The sequence below is a fragment of the Lepidochelys kempii genome, chromosome 22 (assembly GCF_965140265.1).
Source record: "Lepidochelys kempii isolate rLepKem1 chromosome 22, rLepKem1.hap2, whole genome shotgun sequence".
Lineage (NCBI taxonomy): Eukaryota > Metazoa > Chordata > Testudines > Cheloniidae > Lepidochelys > Lepidochelys kempii.
Genome location: NC_133277.1, coordinates 9,055,850 through 9,082,597, shown reverse-complemented (window position 1 = coordinate 9,082,597; position 26,748 = coordinate 9,055,850). Strand labels below are relative to the sequence as shown.

General features: G+C 49.0%; 1 protein-coding gene across 2 annotated transcripts in view; it reads left to right on the top strand.

The window, feature by feature from the left end:
- The first annotated feature begins 11,874 nt into the window (after window positions 1-11,874).
- The window catches only part of LOC140901626 (opioid-binding protein/cell adhesion molecule), a 329,783-nt gene continuing 314,909 nt past the window's right edge, over window positions 11,875-26,748 (top strand). For both annotated transcript variants that reach the window (XM_073320814.1, XM_073320813.1), the window contains exon 1: window positions 11,875-12,798. In XM_073320814.1, the coding sequence (XP_073176915.1) occupies window positions 12,632-12,798 (167 nt within the window). In that variant the 5' untranslated portion in view covers window positions 11,875-12,631. The remainder of the gene's footprint in view (window positions 12,799-26,748) is intronic.

Below are 26,748 nucleotides of genomic sequence, written 5' to 3'. Positions count from 1 at the left end.
AATCACCCCTGGAATCACAGTTAAAGCGGCACTCCCACCCTCCCAATCTGAAATGGCTCGTGGAGCTTAGGCAAAGGGGCTGTTTCATTGCACTGTAGATTTCCAGGTTCGGGCTCAGAGCAATCCCCGTCCAGCTGCCTTGTCCTGGTGTGATGGATGGCTGTCTTGGTGAGTGCCAGGAGAAGGCTGACGAGAAGATCTCACACCTTGGGAAGGCCACGCCCACAGATGGGGTATGCATGAATGAGGAGGTGTGGGGAAAAGAGCAACCAGAACCTCAAGGAGAGGCTATTGCTGAGATTCTCATGCAGCCCCCTGACCCTGGGAGCTAGGGGGTTTAAGCAGCACCTCAGAGATCACAGTGCAATCAGGAGAACTGCCAACACCGAGTTAGCACAAAACATAGGGAACCAAAATAAGAGGTGATGTTCGAAATGAGGGAAACAAGGTCTGCGTGGAGGGACTTTCTGAACCCTCACAGGATATTTCTCCCCACTGTTTGCCTCACAGCCCATGGACACTGCACAGCAAAGAATAACACATTCTTCTCCAGGCTTTAGAGTTCGGAGACTCCAGCCTGTAAAAACCAGACCTCGGTTTCTGCTAATGGAAAGCAGCAGAGCCACTGAGGTTTAGTCAGTCCTGCCCCACCCCTCATACTTCCAGTGAAACCCCTTCTCACCCATCCCCTCGTCATGCCCCTTCTTCCTCTCCAGTGGGAAAGTGGGACATAGAGTTTTGTCCCACTCCCCTGGGGAGATAGGAACCCGAGGGAATTCTGAATGCTGATATGCTGTATGCAAAAGCTTATCAGCCTGGCTGTGCAGTAAACTACTTACACTACGCACTGCCTTTAAATAGGAGAGTGGGCCATATAGGGATTGATCAGCCTGGCCATCCCCCCTGTGCAGCCTCAGAGTCCAGAGCAGGCATGGAGCAAGGAGGAGGGGCTTTCTGCAAACTAGGAGCCTCCCTTCTCCAACCTGCTCACCCCAGGGGATTCACACAAACAAGCAGCACTGTCCTGGCCCCCTCCGAAGCCCTGTCACCAGCAGCCCTAGAGCAATGACATCTGGTTGAAAATTGCAGGGACTATATATTTCCATGGAGCGGTTCCTTTATGGAAAGAAACATTCTTTGGGGCGATATTGAATCAGACAGGCTTTTAATTGGCCATTTGTGTTCTCTTTCAAAGGGTGTTTTGGCGTGTCCTGCATGCATAATACCCAGGCAAAGCCTGGGATATTCGGAGCCTCTCTCTTTGCCTTTGCGCACACACAAACACACCAGCAGCCTGTGAGGTTCATCGTGAGGCATCCCCCTCTGTGCGGAGCGACCATGAATCACAAGCCACCTGTGGGCCTATGCTGGGAAACAGGGCTGGGGTGCAGGTGGAGAACGGGCGTGTCTGAGAAGTGGCTGGCGTAGCCATGATCCTCATCATGCCAACAAGGCGCTTATCCCTGGGCTCAGCTCTCCGCCTTCTCTCCTCCAGCTAGGACATGCAGCATCTCAACAGCGCAGGCTTGGGGGTCCCGGTGCTCAGCACCTTTAACCTGGCACCTGTGCTGCACTGGATGATGCCCCAAATGTCCCCTCCTTGTCTCCACTCTCTCTTTCTTTACTCCCTCACTCAAACCCCCTCCCTCCTTTGTCATTCTGCCTCTGTCCGTCTCCCGCCACGGACTGTGGCCTGCTGTGGGTTCTCTCCAGCCTCCTCCCTCAGCCCCCGTTGGCTGGCTCCGTAAGATTTACACATCCTCTGCCATTGAGCAGGCTCGCCTCCCCCAGACTATTTCTCTCCCGCCTGTGCTTGCCGGATTCCACTTTGCAGTAAATATTAGCTGACCAAATGAACAACTGCAAGTGCCATTCTCACTCCCCAGAGTCCGATCTTTTTTTCTCCCCTTTGGTTATTATTTTTAATTAGCTCGCAGCTGTAATTGTTGACTGGTTATAGAAAATATGCACGGGCAAGGATTTCTGGATGGACTCTTCCCCCCCACATCACCTCCATATTCTTGTAGCGGTAGGTGAACCTCCGAAAGGTTTGGGGGATAATCACCCCGAACGGGGGCTGCTTCTCTGAAGTCTCTCAATCTCCCAGGGCTGTGAACCTCACAGGAGATGTGGATGGGCTTTAAAAACAAACCGCCTCTGTGATGGTATTTTGATACATTTGCTTCTGCTACTGGTCGTGCAGCAGTGAGCATCAATGTAATGAGAAAAAAGTCACCCGAACAGAGTCGGTATTAAGAATAGCAGCCGGGGAGAAAAGCCAGGGAGTCTGGACTTAGGTATAAAGCCTAAGTACTTTGTTGAATCATGGTCTATGGTTTCTACAGGGCCATTGTGATCAAAGATAGGGCTTTGATGCCTGTTGCGGACCCTCTGAAAGAAAAGAAGGGAGGTCTTGTGGTCAAGGCACTGGACTGGTATTTAGATCTGTATTTAGTTCCTGAATCAGTCACAGACTCCCCGCCTGCCTTGAGGTAAATCACTTGATCTGCCTGTGCCTCAGTTTCCTCTCTCTAAAATGGAGAGAATATTTCCTTTCTCCACCCTTTGTCTGTCATGTCTATTTAGGTATAAGCTCTTTGGGACAAGGAGTATGTCTTAATAGGTGTATGTATTCCCGAAGTACCTGGGGGGTTGGTTTTTGTTTTGGCCTTCCTCTGCAGCATGGGCTGAAAGTCTACAGATAACAAGGGGGAGACAGTTGTACTGGGACCTCCAAAATGTGTGTTTGTCCATGTAAATAAAGTGAAGTGGGTGAGGGTGAGGCCCCAGAGAACATGATGAACTGGGGCCCCAGATTTCTCTCACCAGGCCTGTGTGGGTCACTTAATCAGTTCCCTACCATTCATTGCAGGGGCCTATGGATTTGATGCACATTGGTTCCTCCTGTTCTCTCCTCATGTCACGTAGTAATCGAGTCACCTGTGGGCTGTAGTGTTGTCTAATTTTGGTTATCAGGTTTGGTGTGTAGGTGTTGGTGGTCTGTGAGGTAAAGGAGATCAGGCTGGGTGATCTGGTGGTTCCTTCTAGCCCTAAACTGTGTACATCACCCATCACACTGGAGCCCAATCTCAAAAATAACTAAATTCTGCATCTGGTGTAAATGTAACTTTTAATGTAATGCTAATGTTGGCCAGTAGGGAACGCTGTAGAACAGTGCAAGATACTTCCTCTCTTTTCCTTCCACCAGAGCTTTGTCTGCAGGGTCAGTAGAAGGAATGTTACCCATTTAAAGAGGAGATTACATTTTCTGACAATAACCACGGTCGTTTTTACTAAAATTTGGACAGTAAAATACATTAAATGCAGACATACAGAAAATAAAAGCTGAGGTTGCAGAGCGATCCTGATTTAGTGCAAATATAAAAAGATAAAACAACTAAGAAATTAGGTAGAGTACGTAAATTATGCCCAAAAGAGCCTCAAGAGGCCGAATCTGGCAGTCTTAATTTTCAGAAGGGCTGGCCAAGAAAAGAACAAAGGGGAATTTTTTTTACTGAGGTGAGCTGTTAATGTGGAATATACCAGGCAGCAGTAAATCCAGCTAAGTGCGAACAGCTTCAGAGAGACTTTCACCCTGAAAAGAACTTTTACACAGGGAGCAATGTACTTGGCTGGGATTTTCCGCTGTTCCCTTTGTAGTTCTTAAGGCATTTTTTTTTGTTCTAATCAAGGCTTTTTCCTCCTCCCACTCAGCTTCTCTGATGTGTCTTGCAGGGATGTCACGGTCCAAGCCCACACTTGCAATACAATAGTAATATTTTGGAGTTACATTTCATCCAGAGATCTCAAAGCACTCAGGGGCAACTATTGCAACATCTAGGACTCATTGGTCACCATGGCAACAGCAGAGCCAGACCTTAGATACACCCCTCCCACACCCCACACTTTTAAAGACACAGTCTCTTGGTCTTGGGCTTCGAATGCATCTCAATTAGTTGTCAATGGTACAGAGCCTCACACGTGTCTGAGCTGGTTTTATCCAGCAGAGGCAGAGATATACATACACGCTAGCTGGTTGATAACAGTATTATTAACCCCATTTTGAAGGTGGGGAAAATTGAGGCACAGAGAGGTTAAGTGACTTACCCAAGGTCATGCCTGGAAAAGGTGGCAACACAGTCCAATTACTTTGGCGTCTGACACTGGCCAGTGCCTAACAGGAAGAAGGCAAGAGGGAGGCAAACAAACCTGATGTGCTCTCTGTGGCACTGGTTGGCTCCATGATAGAGGAAAGACAGACTTTTCCCTCTAGACCACCAGTTCAAATCCGGTCCATGCTGGTGACAACTGAAAGTTTTTATTCTCTATCTGACGGCCACTGGGACACACATGTGGTGGTCTGTTCAGTTCCCAAGCCTCAGATGGCCACAACAGAACATCTTATTGGTAGTCCTAATAGAGAGGTCAAGAGCCGAATGCGCTGCGGTGTCTGAAGTAAATAAGAATAGTTGACAGGAACAGGGAGTAGTTAGGCAAACAGGGATGAGGGAGGGAAAGGGTTGGAATTAATTTACAAATGTGTTGGGTAAAAAATAGCAGCTGAAAATGTGCAAGAGCAGAGAAGGTGGAGAGAAAAAGGGGCTAGGGACAGATGGAGAGGAGGAGGAAGAGGAGAGAATGGCACAGAAACTAGTTTAAGATCTCATATATACAGATGCCATCTGCATATACCAATACAGCATACGTATAGACATGTGCCAGGTACGTGCTATATACATGTGGGCCAGATACTTAGGCCAGGTTTTCAAAAGAGGGGCTAGTGATTATGAGCTATTTTAAAGGGGGCTCATTTCCCATCGGAAACAACACGTCATGGCTACTGTAAAGATGCTCACTCCATCAGATGGTAACACCCTGCTAGATAGAGAGCTCCATGATTAGGTGGCTGTGTAACATTTCTCTAAACAAAGCTGACTGATGTAAGGAGTACTGTGTTGTCTCTGATAATTACGTGGCTCAGATTGGTAAAGGGGGAGGAGGAGGAGGGGGCCCCAAAACCATTGTGCACCTGCCCTCCACCAATCAGGTGCCTCTCAACCAGGGCACCCAAAAGTTGAGAACCTGGAAATCACTAATCGGCTTGTCCTGGAGAAATTCAGGTCCCATCAGCTCCATGGGTTGAATTCCATTGAGGAACATGGAGTTCTTGTTTAATTAAACAAACAAACCAAAAGACCCTCTCTTTCTCCAGGACAGATATGATTTGAAGATTCACCTTGTGATGCGCTGCACATGTGTTTTTCCAGCTCACCGCCTGTGTTCTATTCCTCCCTGCTGTTTTGTGATCTCCTTGTCTCCAACTTTATGGGCTTCTAGATCCTGCAGTTGTGAGTGATCATGCCAGAGCCATGTTTTAATACTGTTTCCCCATCACCCATTTGGACATGTTTTTTTTCCTTATCAATAAGGCTAGCAAAACCTTGCTAATTCCACTGTGTGTTTCCCCTCTGCTTTGAACATCCTAACTGTTAGGGGAACTCATTAACAACCAGGAAGCTGTTTGGCTAGGCTAAAACAAAACTGTCTCTCTTATGGAAGAGTCCTGTTGAATTTGTTTGGGATTGAACCAATTGGGTTCTACAGAAATTACTAATCACATCAACCACACTATCAGAGGCTCGTTTACCTGCACATCTACCAATGTGATATATGCCATCATGTGCCAGCAATGCCCCTCTGCCATGTACATTGGTCAAACTGGACAGTCTCTACGTAAAAGAATAAATGACACAAATCAGACGTCAACATTCAAAAACCAGTTGGAGAACACTTCAATCTCTTTGGTCACTTGATTACAGACCTAAAAGTTGCAATTCTTCAACAACAAAAACTTCAAAAACAGACTCCAATGAGAGACTGCTGAATAGGAATTAATTTGCAAACTGGATACAATTAATTTAGGCTTGAATAGAGACTGGGAGTGGATGGGTCATTACACAAAGTAAAACTATTTCCCCATGTTTATTCCCCCCCTCCATCCCCCACTGTTCCTCAGACGTTCTTGTCAACTGCTGGAAATGGCCCACCTTGATTATCACTACAAAAGGTCCCCCCCCCCAGCCCCCTGCTCTCCTGCTGGTAATAGCTCACCTTAAGTGATCACTCTCCTTACAGGTTTCAGAGTAACAGCCGTGTTAGTCTGTATTCGCAAAAAGAAAAGGAGTACTTGTGGCACCTTAGAGACTAACCAATTTATTTGAGCATGAGCTTTCGTGAGCTACAGCTCACTTCATCGGATGCATACTGTGGAACTTTACAGCAGACTTTATATATACACAGAGAATATGAAACAATACCTCCTCCCACCCCACTGTCCTGCTGGTAATAGCTTATCTAAAGTGATCATCAGGTTGGGCCATTTCCAGCACAAATCCAGGTTTTCTCACCCTCCACCCCCCCACACACAAATTCACTCTCCTGCTGGTGATAGCCCATCCAAAGTGACAACTCTTTACACAATGTGCATGATAATCAAGTTGGGCTATTTCCTGCACAAATCCAGGTTTTCTCACATCCCCCCCACCCCCATACACACACAAACTCACTCTCCTGCTGGTAATAGCTCATCCAAACTGACCACTCTCCAAGTTTAAATCCAAGTTAAACCAGAACATCTGGGGGGGGGGGGTAGGAAAAAACAAGAGGAAATAGGCTTCTTACAGTGTGTATGGTAACACCCATTGTTTCATGTTCTCTATGTATGTAAATCTCCTCACTGTATTTTCCACTGCATGCATCCGATGAAGTGAGCTGTAGCTCACGAAAGCTTATGCTCAAATAAATTTGTTAGTCTCTAAGGTGCCACCAGTCCTCCTTTTCTTTTTGAGAAATTACTATAAGACCAAAGAAGGTAATAGAGAATTCTAAGCTTTCTGTAGCTTTAAAAAAAGGTTTTAACCATTCTATAGAATTCTATGGCAGGGATATAATTTTTCGATTAAATTCTATCAATTGTCCAAAAAACTAACTGATCATTTTTTTAAGGGACAGATTGGAAACTGTTTTAAAACATTGTTTGGTCCCCCCCTCTGCTGTACGACCAATCTCTGTGTTGACTGTATTGCAGAGGGAAAGGGTAGTCTTGTGGTCCTACCAAAGATGTGGGTTCAACACCTGGCTCTAGCATGGGCTCCCTGTGTGATCTTTGCTAGATCACTTTGGGCTGGATATGGCACTATGCTGCCTTATTCCAGCTGAGGATCTGCCCGGTATCTCTCTCCATCTGAGTTCCCTACCTGTGAAAGGGCCAAATGATATTTTCTACTGTGTACTTAAATTGCAAACTCTTTAGGGTAGGAGCTGCCTCTTTGTTTGTGCTCAGTACAATCCTACAACATGGCTCCGGTCTTGCTTAGAGCCTCTCTGTGCTCCTGGAACACAAATAGCAACATGTAGGATGGATGGTTCAGATGGGACCTTACGCTGCTGCATGGTTTGCTAGCACCAAAACACGGCTCCTCAGCCCAGAAACCCTTCCCTGTGCATGCTGATCAGAGGCAGTGTCGACGGAAGGCTGTTAGCCAGCACTGTGGATAAACACCCTGCTTGTTAGCAGACTCTCGAATGAACTGCGGGCAGGGCCTTAGAGCCAGACCTTGTTGGACTCTGGAGCGCTAGCATGCTGGGAACACAGACAATGCCGAGTTGGCGAGTGCCTTTCAATAGGAATGTAGGGATCCGTACTAATAGACTCTGTCAGGGTTTTCTTAAATTCTCCCCGAGCCGAGGGGGAGGAAAGAAGAGCGTGGCTGGGTCTCTGGCTTGGAGCTGGAAGGGATGCTGGCTGTCTCTGCCTCTCTGACTGCAGCTCCTGTAGCTCTGGGGAGATGGAGCAAAAATCCAGTAGCAGCAGCAAGGTTGGAGAACAAGCTGATCAAACACCTCAGTCCTTCATTCCCAGGGGTCCTGCTGGCTGCTCGAGGTGAGCTTCTGGCCCCATTGCCTGACTCACTCCCCAGCCTCCAGTCTTCCCAGCCCTCCCTAATTACTTCCAGGCCTATACTCCTGACCTTTGCAAGCTGCTGATTAGAGCAAGGAGGGAGAAATCTCCAAGGGCAATTGTGACCAACCTCCGCCACTAATAAACCCTGAGATTGACAATCAGAAGGGAGGAAAGAGGGGGGGAGAAGGGACTCGCCCTCACAGGTTCAGTTTCTTTCTGAGCCGATCAGAGCTTGTTACCATCACGAGTGGCAATCCACCACTGCCGAACCCTGGGTACCCCAAGGAGATCACGCTGAGCTCCAAGAACTTCTCCTTTCTGTGATTTTATTAGAGATTGGTTTGAGGCAAAGCCATGAAGCTGGGCACCCATGTGGGCTGGGGGTGTTTGAAATCCAGGTATGGAGTTTGCAGATTGCCCCATCTTCGTAACAAGTGTTATTATTCTTAGAGGGCCCACCTAAACTCAGGGCCCAATTGTGCTGGGTGCTGTGCATACACATAGTAAGAGGCAATCTTTGCAGTGAATAACTTGCAACCTAAATAGACTTGACAAAGGGCAGAAGAGCAGTATTATCCCCATTTTTTCTGACAGGGAACTGAGGCACACAGAGACTAAGGGCCAGATTTTAAAGTTATTTAGGAGCCTAATTCCCCCAGTCATTTCTTTGGGAGTTAGGCACCTAAATATCTTTCAGAATCTGGCCCAAGATCACACAGGAACTCTGGCAGAGCTGGGAATTGAACCTAGGTTTCCTGAGACCCAAGCCAGTGTCTTAATAACAAGCCCTCCTTCCTTTCATTTTCCCTTTATAAGGGCAGACCCAAAGCTCCACTTCCCATCAACCCCAGCCGTCACATTCAGAACCAAATTTTGTGCCCTTGGCCCTTCTATAGTCTGACAAAAAACCCACCCACCCACTCTTTTGCAAAGTTCTCTGTCTTCCCTCCCCATTCCTACTCCTTTCTATTGAGACCAGCATGTTCACTCATTATTAACTGCACCATGGGTCCCAAACGCATTAGCAGTGTGATTCAAATGTACCCCAGAAAAATTACAGTGACTGCATTACCCACCACCGAAATGCAGCCACCTCTGGGGCATAACGTGGGAACTGGAAATGTGAAGGATGGTAGGAGGCGTATGGAGGTTAGTGGGACAGAAAGGCACTGAAGGTTAGTTAGCCAGAGTGGGGAAAGGTTATCTTCTTGTCTAAACTCTGCACGTTTGGAAAAGAATAGACGTTATGGCAACTTTTTATCTCCCCTCAATCGCTTGGCTCAACCCCCAACTGTAATATCCCATGGATCCACCATTCCACATTTAATCTGCTTGTGCTTCCTGCTCTTCTGTGTCCAAAACAGCCCCGGGGGCGAGTCTGGTTTAGCGAATAAGCTGCACAGTCTCCTTCACAGTCGTTCCACTTCATTGGGTAAATACCCAGTTAGGTAGGTTTTTGTTACATAAATATGTATAACATTCTCTCTCTCTCCTCCCCTGTCCCTCACGCACATGCCCAGCTATAGCTAGCAAGGAGTTATCTGTCTATCTATCCATCCCCCCTGTCTGTGGCTATCCATCCGGTCATGCGTATTCTTATCTCTGGAGGCTAGCTCAGCCCTTTCGAAGGTAGATATGCACTGAGGCAGGATCTCAGTTCAATCTTCCCCTTGTATGCATTACACCCATTTCAGCGTTATTTCAGAAACATGCACTGTGTGTCAACAGCTTCCTATCCCAAGGGGTAAACACCAATTTACCCAACAGACCGGAAAGCCCCTGCAGCAGCAATCACTCCAGTCAACCCAGTCCTGGTGCTGGTACATGCTCGGTGGACTCCATCTCCTGACGTAGGGCCCAGGTGCAGCTGGTTTGTGGTTTATCCCTTCCTCTCAGCAGCTCCATATGCATTTCCCCTCTATTGATGCTTGGGGTGATCTGGCAGGGGCAGCAGGCCAGTCTCTCAGTTACCTTCAGCCCTCAGCAACCCTGCTTAAGTGCACCAGCCAACTTGAATGTTTGGGGTGAAGCAATTTTTTTTAAAGAGCTATGTCACCTTTGGATGGAAAGCCCAGGCTCTGCCCAGTTTCATCAGGCCCGGCTGCCCTATTTATCCATATGACGTAGCCAGCATCTCTCAGCCATTGCTCTTGCCTTGAGCCAGTGTGAGTCCCTGCAGCATTAGGCCCTTGGTTAGTGCTGTGTCTTTAGGGTCGTGACATTTCAGCGCAAGATAGAAATTGATCTGGCTTGTCAGATTCTTCCAAAAGGCCTGAACAATGCCAGGGATCCTCTATCACATGTATACACACCTCCAGGGTCCTTTCCATTTCAAAGCGCTTCAAATCTTAGTGCCCTCCCCTACTCCCCCCCACCCCCCGAGTTCAGGGTACCTTTAAGGACTCTAAAAGCTCCCAAGTCTGTAGCCAGAGTCAGGAAATTGTAACCACCACATTTGGAACTTGCCTCATTCCCGTCACACCCCCAGTCTAGGGAAGGCTCACGGAGGCATAGCAAACCAGCTAGAACTCCCTTCACTGGCCATATCATCCCACGTACAGTGTACCCCACATCTCCCGGGGTAGGTAACACGTCCTCAGATGCTCCCTCTGATCATCACCCTAGTGGGTTCCATCAGAGGGAGAAATCTAGCAGGTGTTAACAGATAGCTTACTACTGGTGAGTCTGCACCGCAGGGGCAGGAAGGGGTTAATTTTGCAGGCAGGCCATTGAACCCTCACCTGGTCAGCAGCCTGTTGGCAGGGGGTCTGAGCTGCTTCCTGAGCTACCAGGAAATGCCCAGCCTGACTCCGGCATTGTAGAAGAGGTGCCATGCAGGGGGCCCTCTGAGCCGCATGTGCATGCTGGGTGATCCTTGGCAGGGGCCTGTTGATGGTCATGGCAGAGGGCACTCTGTACTGGGCTGTGAGGGGCGGATGAAAAGCCTTGAGCATCTCCTTGTGCAATGGCCTTTGGGTCGGTGCTTGGCAGCACACAAGGAGGAACTTGCCTGGATGGCGAAGGGGAAGGCTTGGCAAGGGGAGCCCTGCGCTTAGATGGCAGGTGGGGCCGGGGGGGATCTGCGTTCAATTTGTGTGGGGTATGGCAGGGCCAGGGCTGGGGGCTGTATCCCCAGGAGTGGGCCGAGAGGAAATGGGTTGCTTGGGGCACAGGCAGGGTATGCAGGAGGGGTGCTGGAGGCCGCCTGGGGGCATGGAGAGGAAGGGAGCAGGCGGTCCCGGGGGTGTGGGAGAAGCTGAGCAGGTGCTTGGCAGCAGGCGATTATTGATTTGTATTGTGGTAGCACCTAGCAGCCTCAGTCATGGACCAGGACCCCGTGGTGCTCGGTGCTGCACAAGCAGAAAGAAAAGCCGGTCCCTGCCCAATCAAAACATAAAAACTAGAGAGGACAGATGGATCCGGACAGGGCAGCAGGACACGGCGAGACAATAGGCGACAGGCGGGGGTCCCCGCACAGCAGCTGCCGAAGCCGGGTCCCGCGGCTGTGGGGCGCCCGACTGTAAACCCAGCAGCCGGCGCTGCTGCCTGCCGTGCGGGAGCTTTATTCTTCTCAGAGGGGTCCCGGCTGCAGGAAGGGTTTAATTATACACCGCCCCCCCCCCGCCACTCCCCAAACAGCCCCCCACAGCCCCGCTCCTCCCGGCTGCTCTGCTGCGCACCGGCCCGGCGCGGCGATGGTTAACGGGGGCGGAAGATGCTGGTGGTCCCCCTGGCTCGGTGAGGCGGGACCCCAGCGCAAGCCCGGATCCGGCGCCGGCGGGGTGAAAGCGGGGGAGCCCCGTCGCCGCCGCCGCCGCCGCGCAGTGCGGCGGGGCCGGAGCCCGAGCGCGGGTGGCGGCCGTGGCCACCCCGGGGGAGCCCGCGCCCGGGCGGGCGGGCGGCGAGGCGGAGCTCCCGGCCGGGAGGCAGCGCGCAGCCGGGCTGCTGAGAGCCGGGGCCGCCGCCGGCTCCTGCGCGCCCGCCCCGCCGCCGCCTCCTCCTCCCCCTCGCCGAGCCCCGCCGGGGGCAGCCGGGCTCCCGCCCCGCCGCAGGTCGGCGCCCAGCCCGGGGCGCTGCCTTTGCCTCGCCCGGCGGGGGAGCCGCTGCGCCGCAGGGAAGTTTCGATCTTGCGACAGAAGCAATTTGTCCTGGCTTTCCTTTATTTTTCCTCCGCCTTCCTTTTCTCCCCCCCCCCCCCCCGCCGCCGCCCCTGCCCCCCTGCCCGGGACCAGGCTGGGCTGAGCCGCCACCCTCCCTTTCTTGCCGGGGAGGCTCACGCGTCCTCCTCCTGGGGTGATAAACTTTTGATGGCGGGGCTCCGCGGCGCGTGCCCAGCGGAGTCTTAAAGCGGCGTCTGGAGCAGGCGGCAGAGCTGTGACCTTCATCTCCCGCGCGGCACCTCGCCCCCTCCTCTTCCTCCGCCCCCCCCCCCCAGCCAGTGCTCCCTTCCTCCTCCTCCTCCTCCCGCGCCCCAGGAATACCGGGGGCTCCCTGCGGATGCTCGGCGCTCTGCGGCTGGATTGCCAGGGGCTCTGCTAATCTCCGAGGAGCTCCGTGTCTGCCCCGCGCTCCCACCCTGTTTGCTTCTTCCTCCCCCCCCCGCCCCGCTGCCCCGCTTCTCCTCGCCGGGGGTGTTTCTGGCCTTTTGGAAAGTCCCTGCTGCCCAGGATGGGGGTCGGCGGGGGCTTAGTCGTGCCCTGGAGATGCCTCGTCGTCCTCTGTCTCAGGCTGCTCTTCCTTGTGCCCGCAGGAGTGCCCGTGCGCAGCGGGGATGCCACCTTCCCCAAAGCTATGGACAACGTGACCGTCAGGCAAGGGGAGAGCGCCACCCTCAGGTAGGAGCAGATGTTTTTTCTCTGGGTATCTACAGGGGTCTTGCTCTGTGGGCGCCCCGGCCCCAGGTGCATGCCAGGAGTGGACGCACCCGGCTGAGCCAGGGGCTTTTGATGCCACATTGCAACAGGGTTTAGCCTTGGCTCTGGCCATTTCTCCTGTAAAAACAGGTTGAGAGGGTTTGTCCGTGAATGGGGCGGGGTGAGACCCCTGAGTCAGGGAAGAACGTGCAATGCTGCGGCTGGGGCTCTGGAGCTGGGGCCCAGTGGGCTGGGAGTGGGGCGTTGGGGGGGTGCTGACACGGTAACGGGGGTGTCTCTGCGTAGAGTGTCAGGGTGTCTAAAGGAACAAAGAGGGCACGTTCTGTTGTTTCTTCGGCACTGGGTCGTGGGTGCCAGACGGGAGGTTGCAGTGAAACGTGGGTGCGGGGTGGCGTATTGGCGGTGTCATGTTGGAGCTGGCAGGAAAATGTTGGTGCCAGACAGTGAGCTGGCAATTGGGTTTAGGTGGCAGACAGTGAGCTAGGGCTGGCTGACACTCCAGTTCTCTTCCTAAAGTTGGTGGGGGGGGGGGGGGAGAGGTGGGGCGGGTATCAGGGCTCTGTATTGCCTGTGTATCTATGCCAGCATGCATTTCTAACCGGTTTCCAGGGCTGTGATGCCTCCGGAGATGTCAGTATTTTGCCTTGATCACTTTATATTCTCTGCACACATCTGTTAATATCAAATCAATCTTTTACTCCGGGGGTGCATCTTATGAATTCTGATGGATGTTTTACCTTACGCTGTTTCCTGCAAAAGAAATGCAGGCAACTTATATGCAGATGGCCGCTTCTACATGAGGCAGTACAGCAGAGCGTCCCTTTCCCTTTCCTCAGCGAGTTACAGGTGTGCCCCGTATGCTGTGGGCACATGGTGTCGGCACAGCAGAGACAGCCAGTTCAGTACATGCTGACTGTGCTGTTTGTGGTCCGATAGACAGGTCCAGTGTTATTCCAGTTATCTGTGCAGCATGAAGTGTCTGTGGTGGGGTGTGGATTTTGAGTACGGATCTTAAACAAACAGGTCCTAAGAACTTTGCAGTCTGCTGCTCTGTGTCGAATGCCAAATAGTCTGTGATACCACTCCACCACACTAGCCTGCCTGCTTCCTTCCATACACCCAGAACGGCAGGGCTGCAGTAAGCAGTTCTGCCTCCCAAACTGGCACAAGGGAGTGCAACACTCAGGCTACGTGTGTCATCATATCCTCCTCTAGCAGCTGACCCACATAGCGGATAAGAGCTACTTCGATTACCAGCTGGCATTTCTTCCTTTGCCCCATTTACCTACCTGCTTCCTGGTCTGTCATCTCCCTGCTTCATGGGCAGAGGGGCTCACGGAGGGAGATGGACACATCGCACCCCGCCATTCAGACAGCAGCCTTGTTAAAACAGGACCCGCAACACCACTGCCCCTTTCCAAAGCTCATTCCCAAAATTAGCTAATGAGCCCACTCATCCCCTTCTGAGAAGAAAGAGCAAACAGAACAGAAATCCAAAGCACAGAGGTAAAGTGCCACCCACATAGTCATACAGAGGGGAATTGGGGTTAGGACTTGGGTTAGAACTCAGGACTTCAGTCCTGTGCTCAGCCCTCTGGCTCTGAAATAAACACACTTTCTGCAGGCCAGTCAGAGCCCCCCCAGCTCCCCTTTGTGCTCCATCCTCTTCAAGGTCAGATTCTCCCTGAGGTCTGCCCAGCCCAAGTCAGGGTGGTTTACGCCTTGTGATTCAAGGGACGCAGGTTAAAAAGCAAAAGGCACAATTTCCATTTTGCTCCCAATAATATAGCTTCTGAGATAATGAACCTAAGCTGGTTAAAAATCTCATTGTCCTTTCTCCCTGGATGCTGCTTGGTGGTTTTCTGAATTTCTCCCAGCCTGGAAAATGGAGGCAGACTAGTTTGTAGACTTTGAGGTTCTCATGCTCTAGCAAAGTGCTGTGATGTTAGGGCTGCAAATCTAACAGGGAGAGGATCATATGTTCAAAATATAAAGCCATTTTCTTTTAGAGTTCTTGGTTTTAAATCATTGGGCACATGCCTCTTGGTCTAAAAGCTTAAATTTTAGGGATACATTTGATCTGATGCTGTCTCTGATGCACGCTCTGATTTCCACCAGCAGAGGGCCAACTTTGATCTATTTTTTGAGGCTCTGGCCTGGTTGCCTGCTGTTAAGGATGAAACTTGTGGGAACGCGAAAGGTTGGGAAGAATCCAGCCCCATAGTTGTTGGGCTTTTCAGCCTTCCTGTAAGAAATGACATTCCCCAGCAGAACTGTTAACTGCCTCTTATTAGCAATAGGACCCTGTTAGGAGAATCCCAGAGCTGTGTTCTTTATACTCCTGTCTCTCCATGGTATCCCCTCTCCTCTCGCTGTGTCTCATCCAGACTGTCTCTTGCTTCCCTCCCATTCTCTCATCTCTTTCCTTCCTTCTTCCACTTTATCTTCATCTGTTCTTCCCCTACTGCTTTCATTCCTTTTTCAGGTTTCAGAGTAACAGCCGTGTTAGTCTGTATCCACAAAAAGAAAAGGAGGACTTGTGGCACCTTAGAGACTAACCAATTTATTTGAGCATAAGCTTTTGTGAGCTACAGCTCACTTCATCGGATGCATTCAGTGGAATCTCTTTCTCTCCTTTGATCTTTTTTTTTTTTGCCCTGTGTCTCTGTCTCTTCAACCTCCCCCTCTTTATCCTCTGTCTCCTCGTCACTGCATGCATCTTCTCCACTTTCCCTGTTTCCACACTCTGCCCCTTCCATCCTTCCATCCCCAGCCACGCTCCTTGCAGTGAGCCACTCCCCTGTCTGTCCTTTGCACTTGTTCCAGTGGTGGTATCACTGGGAGCCCAGCCAGAGGAATTGTGTTCAGCTGTCCTTATGTCTTTCCATGATAACTGCTTGCCAGGCTCTGCTGGTACCTCCTGCCAGCCCCACTTCCAGCTGGCCCTGCCAGGCTCACTTTTGAATTTTTGCCTCATCTCTCGGGTGCCAGCCCTTAGAAGCCAATTAGTTGCTCAGTGAGCTAATGAAGATTCAGGACCTCCTAACGCGGAGCGCTCACAGTGTCTATGCTAGCCCATCGTGCCCACAGCTTCTTCATTAATCAGCTTAACCAGGTGGACCTCTCAGGGAATGGTTTGTCTAACGGGGGTCAGCACAAAGCCCTGGGAGGCTATCGAAGCCAGGGCACCAGCTTCCCTTCTGTGCTGCACCATGGTGCTGCTTCCCTTCCCAGGGGCTCCACTGCGCAGAATGATCCGTACGTGTGTGGAAGAGCACAGCCTTAGCTCTCTCTGGAGCTGGGTTATTGCCATCACACGGGAGAACTCCACTGCCCATAGGAACAATCCTAGACTGCCGGGGCTTTCATTGCTGAAAGCAGCTGTTGCTGCTTAATCCAGCTATCTGAGACAGACATGCGCAATTCATCTTTAAAGTGAACCTTCCGCTTCCCTCAGATATGTGGCATGGCATTTGTCCTTACCTGAGATGTGACACCAGCAGCCGTGCAGCGGGCTGCGGCGTTTTGCAGGGATATGGTGTATCAGGGATGTAGTGGAAAATGATTTGCATCAGCACTGAGCAGGCTGCACTATCCTGCAGGAGACGATATATCAAGGATGCAGCTGGTGCTGATTCGGAACAGCCCTGTACAGCAGACCGCAATGTCTTGCAGGAGACAGTGTATCAGGGATGCATGTGATACTGATATGCAGTTTCAGGGAGAGGGTGCACTGGGCTGCACCTGACACTGATTTGTGGCTTCACCATGCCACAGGCTGCAGTATCTCAGAAGACAGTGCAGTGGGATGCATGCATGCAATACAGATTTTAAAACATCCTTCCCCCATGGGACAGGAAAGCAGTGAGGCCCTTAAAACAGACTTCAGAGGCTCACTGCATTATGCATTGATGACAGGTTGCATTAGGCCTCCAGCATGCACAGTCTCTGATGTGATCCTGGCATGAAATGCAGAGTCCACACCCAGATTGTGGAGGGAGGTGGCATTGACAGCTATCTGGTGAGGAGACTGTTGCTTTAAAAGAGAAGTTAGAGGTTTCTTTTTCCAGTAACGAGAGGACTTGTAGGGCCTTCCAGCAGTTTCACAAACCAGGGTCCAGAGACGCGAGCTCATTTATACCTGTAAGCCCTGAAAATGCACTTTTTAGTTTTCACCCAGAAGGTCCCTTTGAAAATGATAATGCAGGAGGGCCTGATGCGGAGAGGTGCAGAGCACCTGAAACTCCATGTTGACTTTAATGGACTTATGGAAGCTCATCACCACTCTGGATCAGTCCTTAACAGAACTTAATAGAAGTTCACCCAGTCCTTAAATGCATACAGTGCTGAAAAAAGGACCAAGTTAATAGAAGAAATGAGATCTACAATGAAGAGCAGGACTTTTGGCTTTTCTGGGGGGGCAAATGAAGATTCCACACAGACAAGCAATAGCTTAGCGCTTCCCTGGGTCTTAGCTGCTCCTGAATCTCTCTCTGCTTTTTCTTCCTAGAAATCCCTTGCATAATCTATGGCTCCGTCTACTGGCAGCTTCCCGTGTCGCTTTAGATCATTGCCGTACAACCATTCTCATATTTTAATGGAAAACTTGCTGTTTTGTTTTAAGAACAAACAATTCCCTTAGTACATTTACACACTTTGCATCTCAAAGAAACTCCAAGTGGTTTGCAGTCGGTCTATACACTGTGGATAAAATCAGACAAACAGCCAAGCCGTTACCAACTGCTGAAATGCAGCCACTTCTGGTCTGAAGCACAGTAGCTGTTTAGTAGCCCACAGAAATGATCACTACACAGCAGTTAGAACAGGAAAGGAAAACACACAAATCAGCTTGAAACTAAAAGTAAGAATATCATTATCTAGCTGGAATTTGGTCAGGACATAAGGGTTAATGTTCCCATTCTTGTGGAAGGTGCAGTGGAATCTTGAATAACCATGTGCTGGGCTGCAGTTGTACATCTCCTCTGAAACCCCATTTCCAGTCACACACTGGTTCAGTCCTGACTTTGTGGGAAGAGTGCCACCTAATGAATGACCAACATTTCTCCCTGTAGTACCCAGGTACTCCCAGGAGGTATCCCATCCAAATACTGATTGAGCTGTACTGGTGCCTGTTATAAAAGGTTGGTTTGCTGGCAACATAATCAATGCAGTGTGGTTTACGGTAGGTTCCCATTCTTATTGTACTTTAACATTTACCACAATAATGGCATTTTACCCAGCTTATTGCCTTTAGCAGTCTGCCCCTGCACCGCTCTGGTTTTGGCAGCCCTTAGTGACAAAGAAGTTCTCTCCAACGTAATGACATGCACTCTGACCACGCACAGACCACACAGAAACTGAGGTCCTGCAATGGTGCTACCTCAAAAGTCCCATCTAACTGAGCCGAGTCAAGTCTCATCACAGAAAGTCATGAACAGAAGCAGAATTTTCAAGGCTTTAATCTGTAGTTAAGAAATAATAGCCCGTTTCTAAAGGCAAAGAAAGTGTGCTCTAGCGAGTACGGGAACAGCGGAGAGACAGAATGCTTGAGTTCTGTTTCTGTCTCTGCCACTGACTTGCTGTGCTGCGACCTTGGGAAGGTTCCTTTACCTCTCCATGCATCAGTTTCCCCATCTGTAAAATGGGGCTCACAGCACCTGCTTCCTAGAGGAGGTTACGCGCAGTAATTCCTTAACAGTTGTAAAATGCTCTGAGATCCTTGGATGAAATGCACTACACAAAAGCACCAAGCATTTTTATTTAACAAAAAATACAGACGCACAATGCTGAATTGTTCCCATATTTAAAAGAAAGTTTAAAAGTAAGATTTCTGCCCCATTCACTTCCAACGGAACCTTGGCCTCCCCAACCCTTCGTCATTTAAAAACTAAAGAAACAATAGAACCTTGCTAATGCACCCAGAAGACTTTGTGATTCACTGAACGAACCCAATTAAAAAGCAAACACCAGGATAAAACATCATGAGACATGGTTCCTTTGTTTATTTTTTGCTATTATAGTTTTCATGATTTCTGACAGTGCTGCATCGTTTTGTACAATAAACTATTGAAGCCTGTTTCCCAGCACATAATGAGGTTTGATAATATAAGACTACTTCAGACAGGCAATATGGACCAATGGATTTGGGCACCGGTCTGGGAGGCAGGTGACCTGGGATTTATTCCAGGTTCTGCCATTGATCTTGGGCAAGCTACTGTCTGCCTCTGTGCCTCAGTTTTCCCAGCTGTAAAGTGGGGCTAATGACACTCACCACCACTGAGCTATAGGGATGAAAAGTCCTAGATAGAGTAAAGAATTTGCACCGCAGCTACGTCGCTGCTATTAAATCCTTGCTGCCTGCTGCTTTTTTGTGCGCCAATGCGAAAAGCCCGGGGATTAGTGAAGGCCAGATTAACGAGGCCCTACTCTGTCACTGCCCCCCTTCCTTCCCCCAAAAGTTTCCCAAAGCAGCTAAATATATACCTGCCATTTACAAGGTAGAGCTCCCTGCATGTAGGAGCTGTAATTGGCGAGTCAGTGAAATTACAGCCATGGGTTCTGGCATTTGGATCCTCCTCGTTGGCATAATAATTCCCCCCTGGGTAGCTGGTATTTAACTTGTCTTATCTGTTCCTGATAGGTATAATTACAGTGCCCACTCATTTAACTGTAATATCAGAGCCATTGTCTGGGTGTTGGAGAAAGGGCATGGGGGTGAAGGAGAGTTCCCCTCTGTGCCAACCTCTTACATCGAGACAAGTGCTATTACAGAACTGCAGCTGCTATGGTACTGCCATAATAATGGCCCGTACCCAGCCCTCTGGATTCATGCACGGTGGTGTGTTTGAAATTCTCATTCACACTTTGCAGCTAGGTTCCATCTCCAGTGAAGCGCGAGAGGTAGCAGTAATAGGAACGTCTGATGTTTCTATAGCTCCTGACGGCACCTAAGTACCTTTGAGGATCTAGGCCCCAGTGAATTCAGCATTGGCTTTAGATCAGGCCTTTGGAACATACTCCTCAACAAAGCTTAGCCACTGATTCTGCCAATACCCCTCTCTGGGCCTGATGCTGCACCATGAAGGCAAGGGGTGTTTTCCCACTGGCTGCTCTGGGTACGAGGTCAGACCCGCTCTCTTTGTCTGAACATTGTCCAGGGGGCTGGGTAGAATACAACAGACAGGAGAAGGAAGAGGGTGAGTGGAGACCCGAAGACAGTGAAATTGCAACCGGAAAACTGGAACAACAGTCTTTGCTTTAAAATCTGCTTTGCATAATGCAGCAGGTCTCTTCTGGCTTCACAGAAAAGAAAGAGTGAGAGAGTTGCACGCTGTTCTATGAGGAATATGATTTAAGTTCTAGCAAGCTTCCTGTATTTCTTTCTAATGAAAAGCCAGCATCCACACACAGCTTCAAACACTTGAGCTTTATTCCTCTGAAATAGTTACAAGCAGCAATATTCAGTTACAGAGGTTCAGATGAAATGTTTTGTAACCCCTTTGCTGAGGAATACACTAAATCTTCCTCAGGCATAAGAAGATCCCCTGGATTGAAGATGGTAATAGCTGCTGTTCGTCTGGACATATGCACAGTTCCTAGAGTTCTAATCTTTGTTTCTGGAAAGGGCTTAGGAGTTAACGCCACAAAACGAAATCGGGACCCAACAGAACCCTCGCTGTTCCGATTTCCATCTTCCGAACTGTTTCTTGGTTCCACTACCTTCTTTCATAGTTTGTCTCTTGAATCTAGATATTTTTTTCCATTTCCTGAATTTATTTGGTTTTCTCTCAACCCTAAAGTAAGGATACCTCATACAGCAGCCACATGCATTATTTTAAATGATAATCTAGATGCTATAGTCAAGCAGACAATTCATGAGGAATAACTAATTCAGTGAATTTCACCTCTTTTTCCCCCCACCCCTTTTGCCAGTTATCTGTGGGTGGGAGTCCAGTTTGTCTCCAATTTTATTCATGCAAAACAATTCACTGAATAATTCCTGCCAGTAATTCTTTGTCTGCTGTGAGCAGTTTGTTGTGGGGTATTTGACGTTCAAGCTGATTTGATAGGACACGTACAACTCATGTTTTCTGTTCCCTGGTTGGATGAGCTATAACTCTCAATGGTTAGATCTCCAGTGCCAATACTCACAAATACTAATTGTATATTTGTTTTCTATTCATAGTCTCCAGTAGCCTGTAAACTCCTTGAGGCAAGGACCATCTTTGGGTTCTGTGTTAGTACAGCACCTAGCGTAACGGGGTTCTGGTGCATGAGTAATGCTAATATAATAATATTTGCTTAAAACTGGCTGCTTGCATGAACATTCCCCCCAGCTAACTTGTTCATTAGAATATGTGAGGAAAGCAAACACAAAAGGGCATTGAGTCCCATCAAAAGAAATTTGTTTAAGTAGTTGGACAAATGGTGGTGGAAATAATTTTTTGCAGTAGCCATCCCACTCTGTGTTATACTTGCTGAAGAGGAGTACAGCTGTTAGTCTGGACTGGCTGATGAAATGAGGTTCTCTTTCTAGTCCTCTCCTCAGCAGGGCAGTGCTGCATATAGAGGAAGGAAGAGGGTTTAGTTCTGCCCTTTGCAGGATACAGCTCAAACCTTTAAGCACGGGATTGGATAAGCAAAGTGCAAAGTGACCATCGCCTAAGCGCGTTGTGGATTACCTGCAGCTAAATGTCCATTGCAGAATAGGGTGCCTCTTGCTTCCAGTTTGTGCTGCAAGGAGCCTTGGGTAAGGGCTTGTTTACAAGGAGAAATTGAATAGCATAGCCATTGTTGAATAAAATACTCAGGAATAGCTCACCGGATTGACATTCTGTTCTGTAGTAAAAGTGCCTTCATTCCAGAATCATCAGTGCACTTCCAGAGCAGAGTAATTTATTCTGGAATAAAATCACTTTCATTCTGGGACAGCGGGTCAACGCGGGGAGCTATTCTGGAATACTTCCTTGACACTTATAGCTTTTTCCTCAACAATCCTTATGACTCAGTCTGGCCAATTTCCCCACTTAGACAAAGCCCTAAGACCCTTTGAATTGCCCTTTGAAGGACGGAGACTCCAGCTGAGCGGGAGAAGATTCTTTCATGGTTTCTCGCTCCCTATGGGGAAATCCAGGTTTCTCTTTTCCTGCTGTTTATGCAGCAAGGATATGAAAAGGGATTGTGTGTGGTGAAGAGACTTCCTTTGTATCCCAGTGAGGGAGTGGATGAAGCTGGGGAAAGGGAGAAAGAGACCAAGCAAGAAAGAGAAGGGGAGGATTGGAAGGAGAGAGAGACAGGAAAGTAGAGGGAAGAGTGGAAGAGAAAGAAAGGAAAAGAGAGTAGAAAGCAGGAGGGCTTGAAGCTTGAATGGCAGCGCACAACGGGAAGCTTGTAAAGTTCACTGCTCCGAGAATGCGAGAGTTCTTAAATCAGACCCAAGTAATCAACACAACTGGCCTGAGGACAGGAGGGAAAGGTGGTAGCTGGAGATAGCTAAGATTAATGGGGTTTCGGTTTAAGCCAGCCTGCTGTTACCCATCCCCCAGGATACGTCACAGCGGGGCAGTGCCTTCCCTCCTGTCATTATTTATTTATTTGTTTATATATTTAGTGTGTATATACATTTTTAAAAAAAATCTAACAAATTTCTAAGCCATATAAATCCAATTACCCATGTTTTGCCTTGCGGGAGCGAAGGAGATTAATGTTGGTATTTTGGCAGGAATGTAAAAAGAAATAGGTGGTAATAACCATGAAGGCTCGTAAAAAGGAGCGCACAGACTAGTCCATGCCTGGGAACTCGGCCATAATTCTCATGGGCCTGTGCCACTTGCCATGTGCATGTGCCAGGACCCTGTTCTCCCCACAGGGGGGCAGGGAAGAGCCAGATGCTTTCCGGACCCTTGAGCAGTTTATCCTGAAAGGGAAGGCTTCAGTGTGGAAATAACAGAAGAGTTGGATAATAAATGTGTTGCCCTCCTACAGCGTCTTCCATTCAGGGACCTTGAAGTGCTTCGCAGATGTTAAGTGAGGAAGCCCCAGGGCAGCCCTGTGAGTCTGGTATGGATAGCCCCATTTTCCAGATGTGGAAACAGAGTCACAAAGCAGCTGAGGACCTGTTTTGCAGATTTGCAAAGAGTCCTCAACTCTTGCTGAAGTCAACAGGAGCTGCACGTGCGCCTTACTCTTGAAATTCAGGCTTGGTTTGACTTGGCTCAAGGTCACTCAAGAAGTTTATGGCAAACTGAGGAGCAGAACCCAGCAGTTCAAAGTGCCAGTCTCCTGGTCTAACTACCAGTTACCCTACAGAGGCTCTATCTGTGCAGAGGAGCCCGTACGTCTGGCACTGGTGTAATTCTGCCCCTCATCTCCAACTCAGCCCCATGTTTGTATCATTTCTCCATGCCAAGTTCTTCTCCTGTCTCTTAGATTCATAGATATCAAGGTCAGAAGGGACCATCATGATCATCTAGTCTGACCTCCTGCACAACGCCGGCCACAGAATCTCACCCACCCACTCCTATGATAAACCTCTCACCTATGTCTGAGTTATTGAAGTCCTCAAATCACGGTTTAAAGACTTCAAGGTGCAGAGAATCCTCCAGCAAGTGACCCATGCCCCATGCTGCAGAGGAAGGCGAAAAACCCCCAGGGCCTCTTCCAATCTGTCCTGGAGGAGAATTCCTTCCCGACCCCAAATAGGGCGATCAGCTGAACCCTGAGCATGTGGGCAGTCTTCCCAGGTTCCTTGCCCTCCCCACCCCAGTACAAATCTGGCCACGTAAGGTATGTCTTCGCTGCAGAATTAACTCACACCCGGGCCTGAGCAGCCACCCGACAAAGCCCTACCCCAGTGACCGCATCCTCACTGGTGCTGCGCTCTGCCATGTGTGTCATGAGGATTTCGGGGGCCACTGTCTGTGGTTCTTTGTGCCACAGTAAACTGTGCCGCTCTATGATTCTTTCCCACGAATTGTGGGAGAACTTGTCTGTTCTTCTGGGCACGCAGGAGGGAATTGTGGGAAGGCTTTGGAGGACTATCAGCATTTGAGAGGTTTAGCCTGCAGCCTAACTGCAAAGTGGATGGGTTACCAGCCCATGCAAACGCCTCACTCAGGTCTTTAGCTTGTAGCTCCAAAAGGCCCAGCTAGCTCAGGTTAAAAGCACCATCAAATGTGTGTGAGTTTGATAGGTGGAGGGGAGAGGGGTTTATGGCAACACCCTAGTAAGATCCCAGGCTAACTCTGCTGTGAAGACAGACCCATACGCTCCGTGCAATCAAGATGATGTCACTGTATAAAGCGTCAGAGATAAGAAACACAAACCTTGGCTTTGCTATTTCAGCGACCCCCAATCGACTTCCCACTCCTCAGGACCCCTAAAGCCCAGCTTCGGCATCTTAAATGTGTTTCTATCCTTTGCCCCTCCTAAATCACTGCTTTATCCCAGCTTGTGGAATCCCACTCCGCTTCCCTGTACCATTTATTAGTAACGCATCCCCACAACAGTATCTACTTTTTCTGCCATGCTTTGCAGCGGGCTCCTCGCACTGCGTTTATTACCGCAGCGTGTTTTATAACCCTCTTGATCAGATGACATAAAAAGAAAAAGGAAGAGCGTAGCCCACAATCAACTCATCATTCCATAAACAGGGAGAGAGCCTTTAGCAGAGAGGAGAAAGCAACCCCTTGAACGGAGAGGCTGCTTTACGATGCATTTAATTCCAGCCAGGCCGTTAAAGCCCGGATTTAAAGTCTTTTGTGCTATCACAGGAGTTGCCCTGATGCAGTGACAGGTCAAGGGAAAAGGACTGAGGTTGCATCCACACTGCAGCGAGTCTCAGAGCCTGGGTCGACAGACTCACGCTCATGCCACCGGGCTAGAAATAGCGGTGTAGACATTTGGGCTGGGGCTGGAGCTTGTCTCTAAAACTTTACAAGGGTGGGAGGTTTTCAGAGCCCAAGCTCCAGCCAGAGCCTGAAAGTCTGCACTGCTATTTTTAGTCCCGTAGCATGAGCCCTGGTTAGTTGACCCAGGCTCTGAGACTTCCTGCTCCAGGTCTTTATTTTTTTTGCCGTGTAGACTTATTCTGAACCCATTTCCAGGGAGACTTGAAGTTACTGTGGGAAGCAGCCAGGCCTGAGGCTCATTGCAGCACTGGCTTCATTTGGAAGCAGTTAGTATGCATGTCGCATAAGATCTCTCTTTCCCTCACCCTGCCCTCCCTCTCCTTGCTCCTTGTTCACATATATTCCATTAAGTGAAATTGATTAGTTTTTTTTTTTGCTTTGTTTTAATTACTATGTTTAACTGTGTAATTATTACACTGGCTGGTCCTGGCACTGTCTGAAACAGCCTTGCTTCCCTCACATCTGCGGGAGGAATATTCAGACTTCATTCAAGTTAGGGTGCCGGGGGAGCAGAGCATCTTGCGGATGTGTAAGGTAACTGGCATGGTTATCGCTCTAGAGGAAGGAGCTGTTTAGTCACAGAATCATAGATTTTAAGGACGGAAGGATCACTACGATCATCTAGTCTAATCTCCTGCATAACACAGGCCCTAGATTTTCATCTGGTAATTCTGGCATCAAACCCGTAACTTCTAGTTGGAGAATCCACTACATCCCTGGATAAATTGCTCCAATGATTAATTATCCACAGTGTTAAACATTTACATCTTGTTTCTCGTTTGCATTTGTCCAGTTTCAGCTTCTACTATCAGAAATCCTCTCCCCATGTAAGTACTTATTGACAGCGATTAAATCACGTCTTAATCTTTAAATTAAATAGATGGTGCTCGTGAAGCCTCCCTGTGTACGCCATGTGTCCCAGACCTTGAACCGTTCTTGTGGTTCTTCTCTAGAACCCTCTCCAATTTTTCCACATGCTTTTCAAAGTGCAGTGACCAGAATTGGACATAGTATTGCAATAAAGATGTCACCAATGCCATATACTCGAGAGTGTCCGACGTGGAAACGGGGCATGCAATCTTAAAAGTGGTTTTGGTTTGGCAGAGTCCTAGGTCTCATTTCCAGTGGGGAATAGCCATGACTCCAGCTATCCGTGTCCAGCACAACTGCAGTGTAGACAAGAGTGATTTGTACTAATTGAGCCAACCCAAGTTTCAAGCAAGACCAACTGTTGTAAATTGCGGCTTTCCTTGTGGGTGTGCCCTGGTGCACCTATGCCAATGGCTGGCCTCTGATGGGTGAAGTTGGGGCTAATGCCCAGTGGATCCAATGCCTTAGAAAGATTCTGCTCATTGTTTTTAACCAAGAATTTTTGGCAAAGTAAATTGGATAGACAATCTAAGGAATCCATGCCAGGGTTTGCACAAGACCCAGTGGTGGGAGGGTTACTGCGGGAGCATTCTGCAGATTCCAGCCTGAATGGATGTACTCAATAAGGTCACTAATAATTTACCCTAACAGTGAATTTTAGAGGATTAACTACATGTTTTGAGCAACCTGGAAATCAATAGCGTTCAATTAATAGATGCATTTCTCCCCACCCCCAAAATGATGCCTGATTTGCCAGATGGAGACAATTCTGGTCATATTTCGAAACCAGACAGCCCAGCCCCATGGGAAGTGGTGGAGGAATCTATACAACGAAATCAAGCCGTTGTCTGCTCCCGTACCTCTTGGGAACAGACAAGGGCTTGGTTTTTCAAATCGCAATGAAAACCATGCTGGATAGACCACAAGAGTTGGGAATATAGTGTAGGGGAATGGGTATTGCTGGCTGGGAGTGGGGGAGGGGAACGGATGAGGCACTGAGGAGTCATCCGTATTTTTGATCTCCAATTTCTGTGCTTCTGCTTTCAGGCAGCCCTGCCAGTGGTGCTGCAACGCAGCCTAAGCAAGAGAGACGTAACAAGCCCCAAGAGCTGCCCAGAAAGTTATCCTGACA